This window comes from Brachyistius frenatus, unplaced genomic scaffold, assembly GCF_029030835.1.
Source record: "Brachyistius frenatus isolate BFR_SWC_R1_liver_20210118 unplaced genomic scaffold, ASM2903083v1 Contig_112, whole genome shotgun sequence".
Classification (NCBI taxonomy): Eukaryota; Metazoa; Chordata; class Actinopteri; family Embiotocidae; genus Brachyistius; species Brachyistius frenatus.
The window spans coordinates 730,001-744,228 of record NW_027210711.1 but is presented as its reverse complement, the minus strand read 5'-3'; the positions used below and the strand labels follow the sequence as shown (position 1 = coordinate 744,228).

Sequence of the window (14,228 nt, the reverse complement as noted above, 5' to 3'; positions counted from 1 at the left end):
CGGTGTTACGCGCCCGGCTATCCGTGTCAAATTAAAAGTCCTCTCCGACGTGACATTTTGCGCTCCGCGCTGCGAGCGGTTCGCTGAACGAGTTCCTCTCCGTGTAAACGAGACGCGAAGCGAGAGAACACGAGCTCTTTTGTATTTGTAACTTGTTTACGCGCCGGAGCTGCTGCGGAGAGGAGGAGGAGGAGGAGGAGGAAGGAGGAGGGAGGAGGAGGTAAGCGGCTCCTCTTCGTTACACGCAAATAAAGGCGAAATAAAGAAAAGACCCCGTTTTTATCACCGAGGTGACGTTTATAGCTCGAAGCGGCATTAATGTTAGTGAGCTGAAGATACCGAGACGGGAGACTGTGGATGAATGTGATATCTATGTTGCGAAATCTTCATTTTGTTTTATGTTTTTTTTTTTCCCCGCTGCATGACCTGCGTGCTGCTCCATCACAACACTGCTGTAAAACGTGAATATATAACGTTGTAACGTTGACGTGTGTATTTCCCGCTCCGCTTATTAGGACCGTCCGCGTCTTGCCCTCCCCGTCCTGAACCCGGGGACCTCCTCCGGCGACTTTCCTGCATCTCTCTCGATCAGCTGATGCAGCCAGGTGAGCTACGGACGGATGAATGAACGGTCGCTGGTTTCTACTCTGTAGTGTGTGTGTGTGTGTGTGTGTGCGTGCGTGCGTAACCGTGCGTGTGGAATTGTCCCGTGTGTCTCATCCCACTGCTGCTGCTTCCGTCCTCCTCGTCGCCCTCCACGGTCCTCCGTGCCGGTCTCCTGCAGCCTGTGAGCGGATGAATGCCCCAGCCTGTGATTTTACCATCGCCAAAAGGACTCCATGTCTTTCTTGGTAAGATATATAACGCCGGAGAGGAGGGGGGTGTGTGGGGTGGGGGGTGTTAGTAGTCACGAATCGGCTGTTGTTGTGGGATCTGGTAAATTCAATCAGTGTACTTAAGTGTGCAGTTACAGATGTATTTATTTTTAATTTTTTTTTAGTGTGAAAAGTGTATGGTTTTATACATGTCTTCGCATCTGTATTTACGACGCGGGTTTTGGCTCTCTGCGCTTTCCTCGCCCCGAACGGGCGCCCGTACTTGTACGTGCGGCTCCTCTCCCGCTCCGTTGGGACACGTCGGTCAGTCGGCTGCCTCTTCGTTGCCTTTTACCACCCCCCCCCCCCCCCCCCCACCGGCGCCGCTCCTCTTCCTCGTCTCTGACCCCGTCGACCTTTCCCGTCTCCCCCCCGGCCTCCGCGACCCCTCCGCACTCCCGTAGGGCATGTCTCACCTGTGCTCCCCCCCCCACCCCCACCTCCCTCCTCCTCCTCCTCCTCTTCCTCCTCCTCCTTCTCCTTCCCCCCTTCACCAGGACTGTTCCTGCATCTCCCACGCTCAGGTCCAGCCCGCGGACATAGAGGAGCGCTACGAGGACATCGGCCACCAGTTCCCGGTCAGTAGCCGAGGCTCTGTCAGCACGGAGACGGACGTCACTCTGACGCTCTTCCCTTCACCTCATCGATACTCACCCGTCGTCTGTCCGGAGCCGCTTAAGACTCCCTTTAAACTTGTTGGACGCACACTGACACACCGACTTGACATTCGCAAAAGAAGCGTGAAAAAGCGAATGGCCTAATTGTGGCGCACTACAGTTCCCATAATGCAGCTCTCAGCAGTATTTGATCCCCTTCATTATCTTGTAATCCCTGTTTTTTTTGTTGTTGTTTTTTTACCGGAAGCATTTTGCAATGAATTTGCAATTAAGCCCCCGTCGAGATAACCCGGATGACATCGCTATGACGTCATCAGACTCGACATAAGCTCGTCCTGAACGCGCCCCCTCTCCCCTCCCCCTCCTAAACATTTCCGTGAAAATGTCCCTTTTCCGACGATATCCTTGTGTTCTCTTTAAAGCGGTACGTCGTGTTTATCCTGAACTCCTCCATGGTAATAATAATAACGACAGCTGATGTGTCGGGGGTTGAAATAAGAAGGACGCGGGGTTTGGGCGAAACGCATTCCGTGAAGAGTCTCTCCCCAGAAATCTGTCCGCATCGCGAAACGCCGCGAGCATCGTCCCTCCGGCGCCACAGCGCCACCCGCTGGCGGCTGTAGTCACCGACGCCTCACAAAGTCACCGAAGTGAAACAAACCCAGAGTCTTCGGCGCTCTTCTGCTCCTTTGTGTCTGTAGATATCCACCGAGGAGACTGCTGCTTTCAGATAAGGTGGGGAATTGTTTTTTAGTGAGTGTAAAAGGGTCAATAAGTCCACACAACAGCTTTATATGTTGGTTTGCGGCGTTATAATCCGGCGACCGGAGGTGTAGTTTGTACCACATCGTACCGTCTGTCTATCTCGGCTAACCGATCGGCGTTCCCGTTTGCGTTATTCACAGGGAGGAAGTCGGGCTGCAGTAAACGCGACGGACAACAAAACGGAATCGTTGTCGTCGCGGTACATTGTAGTGCAGTCGCAGCCGACGCGGAGACATTCGCGAACTCTCTTATTTGTAGTCGGTCGGGGCCCCGTTTGTCATCCAGACCTAAATATCTTGACAGATTGACACAAAGTTAGCTTTGATTGAACAAATAGAAGGCTTTCAGTGTGTCTGCTGCAGTCCTTTTCCTTTTCGTCCCTCATGATCTTTTTGATTTGTTTTGAGAGAGAGAGAGCGAAAGAGAGAGAGAGAGAGAGAGAGATTGATTGACAGATGACTCAATGTCCGTATAAAGTGCGCACGTGTTGAAGTTACTGAACTGCGTTTATTTCCCCGGGTGATTTTCTGACCTGTTTCCCTCATGATAAATTGTGTGTGTGTGTGTGTGTGCGCGTGCGTCCGCGCAGAGCTGCGACGGTTCCGAGTACACTCCGCAAGGGCCCGCGGGGGGCGATGACGTCACGGGGCTGTCGGCCGAGCCGGCCCACTACCAGCTGCTGTCCGAGCTGGGTGAGAGCGGCGCAGAGTCAAAAGACCGCCGATTCGCCGTCCGACGCGTCTGCCGACGCTTTAACGTGTCTGTGTCACAGGGAGGGGCTTCAACAACCTGAGCCAGGTGAACATGGCGCGCCACATCCCGACGGGGCAGCTGGTGGCCGTGAAGCAGACCAACCTGGACGAGTGCACGGAGGAGGAGCTGCTGCAGCTCACGGTGAGGTCGCCCCGACCTCGACGGTCGTTAAAGCCCCTCTCGCGTCCGGGGTCACGTACGTCCTTGACCGTGTCTCTCGCTCGCCGCAGAACGAGGTCCTGCTGTCCCGCCTCTTCCGCCACTCCAACCTGCTGACCTCTCGCCTGGTGTTCAGCTCCTGCTGCCAGCTGTGGGTGCTGACTCCGCTCATGGCCTACGGTCAGCCACAAACACGCCTCTTTTTACCGTCTGTCCTTTAAAAAAAAAAAAAAAAAAAAACACGTCGCTGTAACATTCCGTTTTCAGGCTTTTTTTTTTGGTTTTCTTTTTCTTTTCTTCTCGCACACAAACTCTCCAAACTTCGGTCTCCGGAGTCCAGACGTTAGCGTGGGTTTCAGCTGCCCTCTCCGTTTGCCCGCAGGCTCCGCGGACACCTTACTGAGGACGTACTTCCCGGACGGTATGAGCGAGTCCCTGATCGCCTACCTGCTGTACGGCGCGCTGAAAGCTCTGGAGTACCTGCACCGGATGGGCTACGTTCACCGGTCAGCGGGAGACGGAAGCCTTCAGGATGGAAACGTGTGTCGCGAAAGGAAAAAAAAAAAAAAGTCCAATAATTGTCACCCGTTTCCTCTCCCGCCAGGGGGGTGAAGGCCAGTCACATCCTGCTGTCGGCGGAGGGGCGCGTCTACCTCTCGGGGCTCCACAGCGTTTACAGCATGACGCGCGAGGGGAAGAGGACGAGGGCCGTGTTCGACATGCCGCACCACAGCCCGGCGCTGCTGCCCTGGCTCAGCCCCGAGCTGCTGCGACAGGTCAGGACGCCGGGACGCTCGCGCGGGGTCCTACCGAGACGGTCGAAAAACGCCGGCCGCCCGTTAAGTTTCTGGGAAAGATTTGCAGATCCTTTTCGCCGGATCACCCGTCGGGCACGTTTTTTTTTGTATCTATTCAGGTCCTCGCCTGCCAGCGGAGCGGAGGCGCTTGACAGTCTTTAAAGACCTTTTTAAAAGACGTCTTAAAGCGTACCTTGTTATTTGAGCGTTGCGGTAATCTAACGCAACCTTTCGATCTCGTTCTTTTCTCTTACCTGTTGTAAAAAAAACAAAAAACGGTTGTATTTCGATGATACCGCGGAGGCGCCAGTTAACACATTTGACTCGACAGAAACTCGCGTCGGACGAGAGCTTTGTATTTTGCACGCGCGGAAACTCGAGTAGACGACTGAACAGGCGCCTTGATGCTTTAATCGGTGCCGCTGGATTCGTCTCACCCTCCGTCTGCTGCGTCTCCTCTCCTCTCCCCTCCCCCGTCCCGTCCCGTCCCGTTGTCCTCAGCAGGATCTGCACGGTTACGGAGTGAAATCGGACATCTACAGTTTGGGTATCGTGGCCTGCGAGCTGGCCAGCGGCCGGGTGCCCTTCCAGGACATGCCTCCGACTCAGGTAAACCCAAAGCGCTCTTCAGAAAGCGCGCCGGGCTTTAAAAGGATCGGTTCACCCGAAGGTTACGCTGTGTTTGACTGTCTTGAGTCCAGATGTTGCTGCAGAAGCTGCGCGGCTCCCACTGCTGCCTGCTGGACGTGGCGCCCTTCCCCCTCGGCGAGCTGGGGGGCCTGAAGGTGTCGCGGTCCGGCGTGGACTCCGGCATCGGGGAGAGCGTGGCCACGGGCAGCACGACGCACAGCGCCGCCGCTCCCCCCGCCGACCGACCCCAGAGCCCCGGGCCCAAGAACCACTCGGCCACCCTGCACGACCTGGTGCAGCTGTGTCTGCAGCAGCGGCCCGAGCGCAGGTCGGCCCGGGCGAAAGGAGCACTCGGGTATATCGGACGAGCGACTTTTAACGCCGGTGCTGATTGCGTTCTTGTCTCCCGTAGACCGTCGGCGACCGAACTGTCGACCCACGCCTTCTTCAAGCAGGTGGGTCTCCTCCCCGGGAGGTCCGCGGCCGTCGTGCGAGCTTCCACTCGGCTTTCGCCGTCTGGAAACGGCACACGTCGCCGAGCGAAACGTCGGAGAAGCGGCAGCTTTTACGAGAGCGTCGCGTTTGAGTGTCTCTGCTGTGTTCCAGGTGAAGAGGCGCACCAGAGACTCCTTCCTCAGCCTCACGTACCCGGCGGTGCCCCTCAGCAGCCCGGAGGACCCTCCCGTATCCAGCCCCCCCACCCCTTCCTGCCACGCTCCGCCGTCGGCCGCCGCCGCCGAGGAGGCAGTTTGGGACTTCTCCTAACCCCCCTCCCCCCCCCTCTCTCCCACACACAGCACTACATCCTGAAATCCTGACTAGCAAGCCAAACACAAGACAATCAAAACAAAGCAACGAGGCCAAATCCTACTGTGCTTTTATTTTGTATGCACACGAACCCGACTCTGAGCCTTTTTGAAACTAGTTTTGTAGTTTTACTTTGACACGTTTGTCTGATTTGCGGGTGCCGAGGCGACGACTGCGAAGGAGCCGGATCAAAGAAGCCGCCGCGTCCGTACGGTAAGGATCCACGGTAATAATAATAATAATAATAATAATAATAATAATAATAATAACAATAATAAAGTGTCAAGAAACGGGCTGCCGAGGCGACTGGGAATTAAAGGAGAAGTCCGCCTGGAAATACGTTATCGTCCGTGTATATGGTGTCGGTTTAGTTTGGTGTTCATTTTCTATTTCTACCGATAACTTATATTTTTGGGGTGTTTTTTTGGGGCTCGAATACCACCGACCGCGCCCGACGTACACGAGCGAAGAAGCGACATACCGGCCGACAAAGAACCGGCCGACAAAGAAACCCCCCCACCCAGCGGGCGAGATGACGAGAGGGTGGGTTTTTCCTTTAAAGTGTTACGTTGCGGTCAGACTGTGAATAGTGAAACGCGGAGGTACGTAAAAAGGAGATTTACGACACGTACGCGCATATATATTCATCGGGAGGGAGAATACAACCCATACTCGTAAATCCTGAAAAATATGCCCGGAAATACACGCGTGAATCCGCATCATCTTATTCGGAGACTCAACGAGAAGCGAAGAGTTCATTTTGACCGCGATATCCGACTCGAGCAAAAACAAACAAAAAGAGCACACGAGCAATAGAAGTATATCTAGCGTCCCATGTAGCGGTTAGAAAACAAACCTTTCCCCCTCCACCCCCCTCTGACCATCAGTGAGTATCTCTCCCGTGCTCTGTGACCACTTCTCCAACAATGCCTTTATGTTTTACTGAAAACCTGCATTCACTGTACGGTGATCTCTCTGTAACTGTGATTTTAAGTGTACCGTGTGTAGCTGTATGAGCCTTATATATATATATATATATAATTATATATTATATATATATATATATATTATAATATATATATATATGTATATATATTACACACACATATTATAAATGATACAGTACATATGTATATACAAATCTGATTTCCAAACTTCCTATTTGCCTTGACTGATTTTTTGTTTTGTTTGTTATAGATGTGTGTGTGTGTGTGTGTGTGTGTGTGTGTGTGTGTGTGTGTGTGTGTGTGTGTGTGTGTGTGTGTGTGTGTGTGTGTGTGTGTGTGTGTGTGTTAGTGCGTGTGTCTAGATGAAGACAGCTTCAGCTCTGCATTGTCAAAGTGTCTCTGTAGTTGTAAAAGTCGTCATCAAAAAGATTCGTCTCTCGGCTCCACAAAATAGGTTGCAGTTGCTCTTCTGCTCCGCTAGATGGCAATACAAGATCAAAACAAACCGGGGGGGGGGGGGGACTCTGCAACCAAGGAGGTCGACAACTTAAAGGAGACACAAACTGGCTCTGTGCCAAACTTCAACTTCTATGTCTTTAACGTCAGCCCGCTATATGACATACAGACATAAAGATGGATGGAAAAGCCGATTCTCGCAGACGAGCCGCGCGCAAAGAATGAATAGACAAAAGGAGAAAAGCAATAAAACAATAAAACGCAGTGCAAATACAAGTCCACGGTGCAAAAGTTCAGAGTTTATGGGGCGAAGAGGGGGAAGAGAGTTCACTGTCCTGGCAGCCTCACGGGGCGAAGCTGCCCCTCGGTCTGGAGGAGCTGCACGGAGGCTGCGGCACCTCCTCCCAGAAGGCTGCGGCACCTCCTCCCAGAAGGCTGCGGGCTAAAGAGGCTGTGTGAGGGATGGGTTGAGTCTCCCAGGATGCTGACTGCGCTGCGGGTAAACCCCCCTCACACACACACACACACACACCCTCCACCCCTCATCTCCTCCCCCCCCCCCCCCAGCCACTTTTGTGCTTTCAGGAGTGTTGCTCTCCTCTTATTTTGAAATCCAGGCGTGCAGAGAACCGGAAGTTCCGTCGTCGTCGGCGGCTTGACGGAGCACCGCCGCGGTGGAAGAGGCGTCAGTGACAGTTGCTCGCCTCCGGTCACACAGGTGAGTGGTCCTGAAGTTCTCCACGGTCAGAAACACTCTTCATCAGGTTGTCGTGGACGGTTGTGGGGTTTTTTTGTTTTTTTTTCATACGCGGCTCGCGAGGCCGGGCGGTGGCGAGCGGCGCACGAGGCGTTTCTGTCACATGAGAAGGAGGAGGAGAAAAGGGGGGCTTAAAAAAAAATTAATTAAAAAAAAAAACCGAAATACGGCTGTTTTATTTTATTTTTTTAAATTTTTTTTGACAGCTATCCTTCACCTAGCTCGGTCAGGTAAGGTCGACCGGCGGAGCGGTGTTTGGGGCGGACACGGGCGCAGAGCCGGTGTGTTTACGCGCAGAGCCCGCAGCAAGAAACGGACGTTGTTAACGGTGTGCGTTCCTGCCCGTTGGAGCCGTCTCGAGTCCGTCTGCCCCCCCCCCCCCCACACCCACCCACCCACCCGGAGCCAGCGGGGCAGCTCAAAGTGCACGTTACCGGGGAGGGAGGAGGGGGTTAAACCGGAGGTATTTAGCACGAATAGCTTCGCCATTTGTGTCGCCTCCGTGACGCGTAGCCGTGTGTGTTGTCGTCCTTCGTAGCGCGAGGGGAGCTGGAAAAAAAAAGACGTGGAAGTACAGGACAAGGCCCAGCTGCTCCTCTCCGGGACTGCACGGCTCTCCTACCACGGAATAAACTTCCTCTGGTCCGCAACGCGTCCGCTTGCTCCCTATTTGTTCTTGCAAAAAAAAAAAAAAAAACATTTTTTTTTTAAATTTTAATTTTTTGTATTTTTTGTTGTTGTTGTTGTTAAATCCAGAGTTTGGACAGTGATGATGTTGAAGCCCGGACAACAGAGGTTCAGCTCGTGACTGCACACCATGAAGCAGCCAGGGAAGTGACCCCGGTGGACACCCGCAGCCCGAGGGGACCGGTCAGCTGGCGCCATGGCATCCAAAGAGAGACTGTACGAGGTCTGGATGCTCTACTGCACCAAGGTAAGGTGGACTTGTGCACACACACACACACACACACACACCCAGTCACGCACACACACACACACACACACTGGGGAAATGTCACAAGGGTGAAGTAATGGACAGTGTGATGGCATTTCCTCCCCTTGCCAAGGAGCTCGCTCGCTTCGTGGCATCCGTATTTTGGAAGTCCAGTGTGTTTTTACAGCGGAGGTGCATCGACAGGCTGCGGTTAGCAGGAAGGAAAGTCAGCAGGGAGTCAGAGCTCACGGTGTTATAGCTTTGTGGCCACATTAATGACGTTGTAACGCGCTATATTTACACTTTTGAAGGTGCGGGAACCCATCTAAAGTAGCTTATAAAACAGGACTCGCCTCTAAAGCACTGCAGTAAAAGGCAGATTAATGAAACCGCTCGTGGGTGCCGAGGAGTTTATTGTCGGGGGACGACACACGTTAGGTTTATTAACGAACGACGAATCCACCTCGAAGACGTAGGTGCGAGGGGGATCCTCTTTTACCACGTTTCCGATTACGTTTCCGATTTTTTTTTTTTTTTAAATCCCCTTGGGGATTAATAAAGTAACTATCTATCTATCTATCTATCTACAACGAAGACAATACGGGAACCGTAGTTGAGTACGAGTCTGCGTTACTGCAGGTCAGTCCCTCAAAGCGACGACGGGCGACGCGGCTGAACGAATGACACTGGAGCGGAGACGGCACCCCTCGTCGAGTCAGCTGTCGGCTTGATTTAATTCACTCTGCGACGGAGCGCGCGGGGGTCCGGGCGTCCAATCAAAACGGCCCGCCTGAGCCGCTCCTCACGTTAGCCCGGCCGCAGTCACACACTTCCCCTCCCGCTGTAATCCCTCACAAGAACACACACACACACACACACACACACACACACACACACACACACACACACACACACACACACACACACAGCGTATAAACAGCGCACGGTCCCCTCTGAAGTATTTACCGTGACGCGAAAGCTGTTATTCTTGGGATACGACAGAATAATCCGCATCCGTGAGAAGTAAAGCTACGAATGCTGACACAGACGCAGCGTCTCCTACCGCCGCCGCGGTAACCGAAAGAAGTGCTCGGGCACGCTTGTCACAGTCACCCGTGAAAACACCGGCGATCTCCGCCAGCGTACACATCGCGTTTGCTCGAGCGGGGGCCGTGCGTTTGCATCGACTAAGCGCTGCGCTGCCATGAAGGATCACTTCACTTCCTCCTGGCTGCGAGCCAGAGTCCTCCGGGCCAACCTTTGTTTCTGCATGAGGCAGAGAGAGAGAGGGGAACATCTCAATATATATATATATATATACGTATAGCAGCTTGTCTTGCTCCCCCGAGCAGCTGAAATGTCAGGTATGGCCGGCGGTGTGCCTCTTCACCACGTGTGTGTGTGTGTGTGTGTGTGTGTGTGTGTGTGTGTGTGTGTGTGTGTGTGTGTGTGTGTGTGTGTGTGTTGCCAGGATATGCGGTCTGTAAGGAGAACCTGCAGTCACGTGGCTAAAACGGGATGAGGAATGTTTGCGTGCGAGGAGATCCTCACCCCCCCCCCCGCGTCCCATCGAAGGGTTAACTTCAGTCAGTCAGTCAATCAGTCAGTCGCTCCCTCGCGTCCGTTTTAATGATTGACAGCGGTAGGGTCATCGGGGCCGCTCCATGTCAGAGGTTAACGCTCGCCCCGTTCTCTGAGGACGAGTCCCTCCGACGGAGCATTTGTTGACAGTAGTCGACTATACGAGCTGTGCTCGGCCGCAGCGGGAGAACCGGCTCGTCCCGTCGGGGAGCGACAGAACGGGTTCGGGGCGGAGACCCGGGCCGTCTGACTGATCCTTTTATCTCGCCCGTTATCAGTCACCAGTTCCTGTTGCTGGAAGAGGAAGAGGCAGCCGGCTTTGTGTGGAAACGCAGTCTTACGACATTGTCCGCATATTTCCGAACGCGTTCCTCTCCAGCGGCGGCAGCTATATTTATTTACTGTTTTTAATTCCCGGCCGCAGGGAGCACGCCTCCGCAGCCCGGGGCATCGTTTCACCCGTCAGCGGCTTTCAAAGCGGAGTCTTAATTCTCGGGGACGCGTCCCGGCTCGTTCCCGGCCGGCCGGTTTCCGGTTAACGTCCACGGAGCCGACTGACGTCACCCCGACCTGACTGCCGAGTCGCTTTCCGACAGTCGTTTGCATAAACCTCTGCACTTCTGGGAGTCGGGATAGTCGGGAGAGGAGGAGGAGGAGGGGGGGGTAGAGGAGGCAGAGAGGAGCCGGAGGGGAAACGACGGAGGAGGAGAAAGTGCTCGAGCAGATTACTCGGGTCTTTGCTGCTTGTTTGCTTCTCGCGGTTTAATCTCTATCACACACACACACACACACACACACACACACACACACACACACACACACACACACACACACCGATATACACACCACACCGCACACAGTCACACAAGCTATGCGAAGTTTGTTCCCTCAGGCCTTCCTTTCCTTTCCTTTCCTTTCCTTTCCTTTCCTTTCCTTTCCTTTCCTTTCCTTTCCTTTCCTTTCCTTTCCTTTCCTTTCCTTTCCTTTCCTTTCCTTTCCTTTCCTTTCCTTTCCTCACTCTCACCGTCTCCTTTCTGCGCTACGAATATCTCTGGAATAACACGACGTCGCCGACAACGGTGTGTCAGACGTGCGGGCTGAGGCCCCGCCCACCGGCCCGCTATAAATACACCTCCGGCGGCGGTGACGCCGGCCGGCAGAAACGGTAGACCGCAGCTGTCTCGGTGCAGGGAGGAGACCTCTAAACGTCGAGGTTTCGTCAGCGCCACTCGCAGCCGAGCGGGTCCCCGGGCCGAGCCGAGCGGGCGGGCCCGTCCGGAGGGCCGAAATTCAAACGACACTCGCTCGGTCGCAGCTTCTCGGATGCGATTTGAAGTCGCGGACCTTTATTGGCGTCAATCAATCTATCTAAACAGATCCCCCCCCCCCCGGACGGAAGCTCCCTCGTCCGCTTCCCAGAGGTCAGCTTCAACAGATCTTTAAGAACATGACGGGTTAGACGGGCGGAGAGCCGATAATGAAATCCAGCGAAGAGTCACGCGATACTCTCGGAGGAATAGTTTGCGTTCGCAGTGGCGCACAAAGCGATTGTGAGAGTTGGGACAAGGTGACTGTTGTTAGGTCGGGATTCCTGCATGTGTGTGTGTGTGTGTGTGTGTGTGTGTGTGTGTGTGTGTGTGTGTGTGTGTGTGTGTGTGTGTGTGTGTGTGTGTGTGTGTGTGATGAAGGATAAACACAGTCATGTAGAGCAGGGTGTGTCCCCGCCTGCCACAGTCCAAAACCCTCAATGGGCATCTGTTGCTCCCGAGCTGCTGCCTAAAAGAGGACATTCTTTCAGACAGACAGACAGACAGACACACACACACACACACACACACACACACACACACACACACACACACACTAGCAGGCTTAGTCACTCGAGAGGGAAGCTGCTGATTTAAATCCTGATCTTGTAATTTTTTTTTGCCGCAGCATTCACGCACACAATAACGACAATAGAGTATTTATCCTCTCAGTTAAGTAATGGCTTTGTCAGCAGCCAGGAATACATGTTTATATGGGATGAAACACACACACACACACACACACACACACACACACACACACACACACACACACACACACACACACACAGACAGACAGACAGACAGAGCGTTGCAGCGCTCTAATGATGACTTCACTGGGAATAGCTCAGAGCTGGCTTCCTGCTCCGTTCTGGCTGATTCCCACTCTGACACGCAGACAGAAGCAGTCGGCCCATTCAGCTCCTCTCTCTCTCTCCCTCTCTCTCTCTCCCTCTCTCTCTCTCCCTCTCTCCTGCTCTTTAAGCCAGACGGCAGCGAGCGCCGTCCTGAGAAACCTCCCTTTGCGTTACATTTTTTTGTTTGTTCGCGTTTTAAGCTCCAATGTGCAGACGGTTTCACGTTTCGGGACTAACTCGAAGCCGAGTCGTGTAAATCGGCCGATGAGTCGGCGGCGGCGGCTTTGCGTTCCCGCGGGTCAGTGTAGAACTGCAACTACGAGATTATTGTCCTTATTGATTAATGTGCCCCGTTTGTTGCTGAAAAATGTCCACCGGTGTTTCCTAACAAATTAAAGGCCGACCAATCCCGGGTTCTTCGGGGAGTGGAATTATTCCACCGCGGTTCTGTCGGCCACAATATTCATTTGAAAATGCTGTAAACCTAATCATGTAATAACGCTGGTAAAACCAAGCTTTTTGTGACGCTATATCGGTCGACGTGCTGTGTAAACACTTGGGTGCTTCGCCTGTGGGTTGTAACGGTCGGGGAAAAAAACCCCCGCGTTGTATACAGCGTATACAGAAACGCACCTTTTTTTTTTACACCGATCCCTCAAATTTGTGTTTCTTTTGACCCTTTTTGCAGGCAGGATATTTGACCTTTCTCCGCACGACGATCCGGCCAACACGCCTCTACCGATATATCCGCGACGGACAAATATCGGCTGAACTGTCAATCGGGTTCACGTTTAAGAAGCCGCGATCGGAGATTTTTGTTGCATTTTTCCAGTAAAAAAAAAAAAACGCAAAACAATCCATTTTCAGGCCTCAGGATGAATTTTGTGGAGCACGAGCTTGTGATTAGGAGGAGGAGGAGGAGGAGGAGGATTTGCATTCATTCAGCGTTTTCATTTACCTCCCGTCAGCGGCTCAAAGTCGATCCGGACGAATGTCCCGGGATATCCGCGACGACCAAACGCGCCGATCCACCCGAGCGGCGTTCTCGTAATCCGTCCCGATCATCTCCTCAGCCCTCCTTGACCCGGATCGTTCCCCCCGAGGGAGGGAGGGAGCGATTACCGTACGACGAACCGATGACTCGACCGATCAATAAAATAAAGATACTAAAAGGTGTGAATTTCTAACGGGTGTCTCCAGACGAAGGGAAGTAACGTGACGCAGTCACGTGCGGCGGACGGGCGGATCCGGTCCGTCGCGAACATTTGGACGCGAGCTTCACTGAATGAAAACGTGGCTACGGCGGGGATGGTTTGACTATATGAAAATAGGGAAGGTGCAATTTGATCGTAACGATAACGATAGCCCGAAGGTTCGCGTCACAAAAGGGACTTGTTACCGTTCCAGTTTGTTATCGTAATAAGGAAGCAAACGGACGCCCTCGTTGTTGTTGTTGTTATTATTTGAGGTGCAGTCGACGAGCCGAAAGCCTTAAAAAGGACTTTTCCCCGGTCGTCTGCCGTTCCGCGTTTGCTCCCGTGGCTCGAAGCGGTCCCGTCCTTCTCCGCCGGGCCTCGGTTCAGCTATTCGGGAAATGCGGATCAGCCGGCTCAGGCAGGTTTCAGCCACCGCACCCAAATAAAGAGAAGATAAAGATAAAGGCACGCGAGCACACACACACACACACCTGACACACGCACACCTGACACACACACACCTGACACACACACACACACACACCTGACACACGCACACCTGACACACGCACACCTGACACACACGCACACCTGACACACACACACCTGACACACACGCACACCTGACACACACGCACACCTGACACACGCACACCTGACACACACGCACACCTGACACACACGCACACCTGACACACGCACACCTGACACACACGCACACCTGACACACGCACAACTGACACACACACACCTGACACACACGCACACCTGACACACACACACCTGACAG

General features: G+C 53.4%; 2 protein-coding genes across 14 annotated transcripts in view; both read left to right on the top strand.

Annotated features, from left to right (window-relative positions):
* Positions 1 to 544: 544 nt before the first annotated feature.
* Positions 545 to 5,500, top strand: stradb (STE20 related adaptor beta). Of its 7 annotated transcripts, XM_069712792.1 has the most exons (12): positions 545 to 605; positions 785 to 851; positions 1,373 to 1,453; positions 2,847 to 2,949; positions 3,030 to 3,151; positions 3,241 to 3,349; positions 3,552 to 3,675; positions 3,774 to 3,945; positions 4,471 to 4,575; positions 4,668 to 4,924; positions 5,009 to 5,051; positions 5,203 to 5,449. In XM_069712792.1, exons 2-12 carry the CDS (start codon positions 840 to 842, stop codon positions 5,359 to 5,361), a joined length of 1,287 nt encoding a protein of 428 aa, XP_069568893.1. In that variant the 5' UTR covers positions 545 to 605; positions 785 to 839; the 3' UTR covers positions 5,362 to 5,449. The 7 variants fall into 7 exon arrangements, with proteins under 7 accessions (XP_069568893.1, XP_069568891.1, XP_069568892.1 ...); XM_069712790.1 differs by having other exon boundaries at positions 5,009 to 5,500; XM_069712791.1 differs by lacking the exon at positions 1,373 to 1,453 and having other exon boundaries at positions 5,009 to 5,500.
* Positions 5,501 to 7,174: 1,674 nt separating this feature from the next.
* The window catches only part of nbeal1 (neurobeachin-like 1), a 109,120-nt gene continuing 102,066 nt past the window's right edge, over positions 7,175 to 14,228 (top strand). For 4 of the 7 annotated variants that reach the window (XM_069712749.1, XM_069712748.1, XM_069712750.1 and 1 more), the window contains exons 1-3: positions 7,175 to 7,305; positions 7,424 to 7,524; positions 8,320 to 8,497. In XM_069712749.1, the coding sequence (XP_069568850.1) occupies positions 8,447 to 8,497 (51 nt within the window). In that variant the 5' untranslated portion in view covers positions 7,175 to 7,305; positions 7,424 to 7,524; positions 8,320 to 8,446. Of the gene's footprint in view, positions 7,306 to 7,423; positions 7,525 to 7,553; positions 8,206 to 8,319; positions 8,498 to 14,228 lie in introns of those variants that run through there. The other 3 variants (XM_069712751.1, XM_069712746.1, XM_069712747.1) reach the window with 2 other exon arrangements.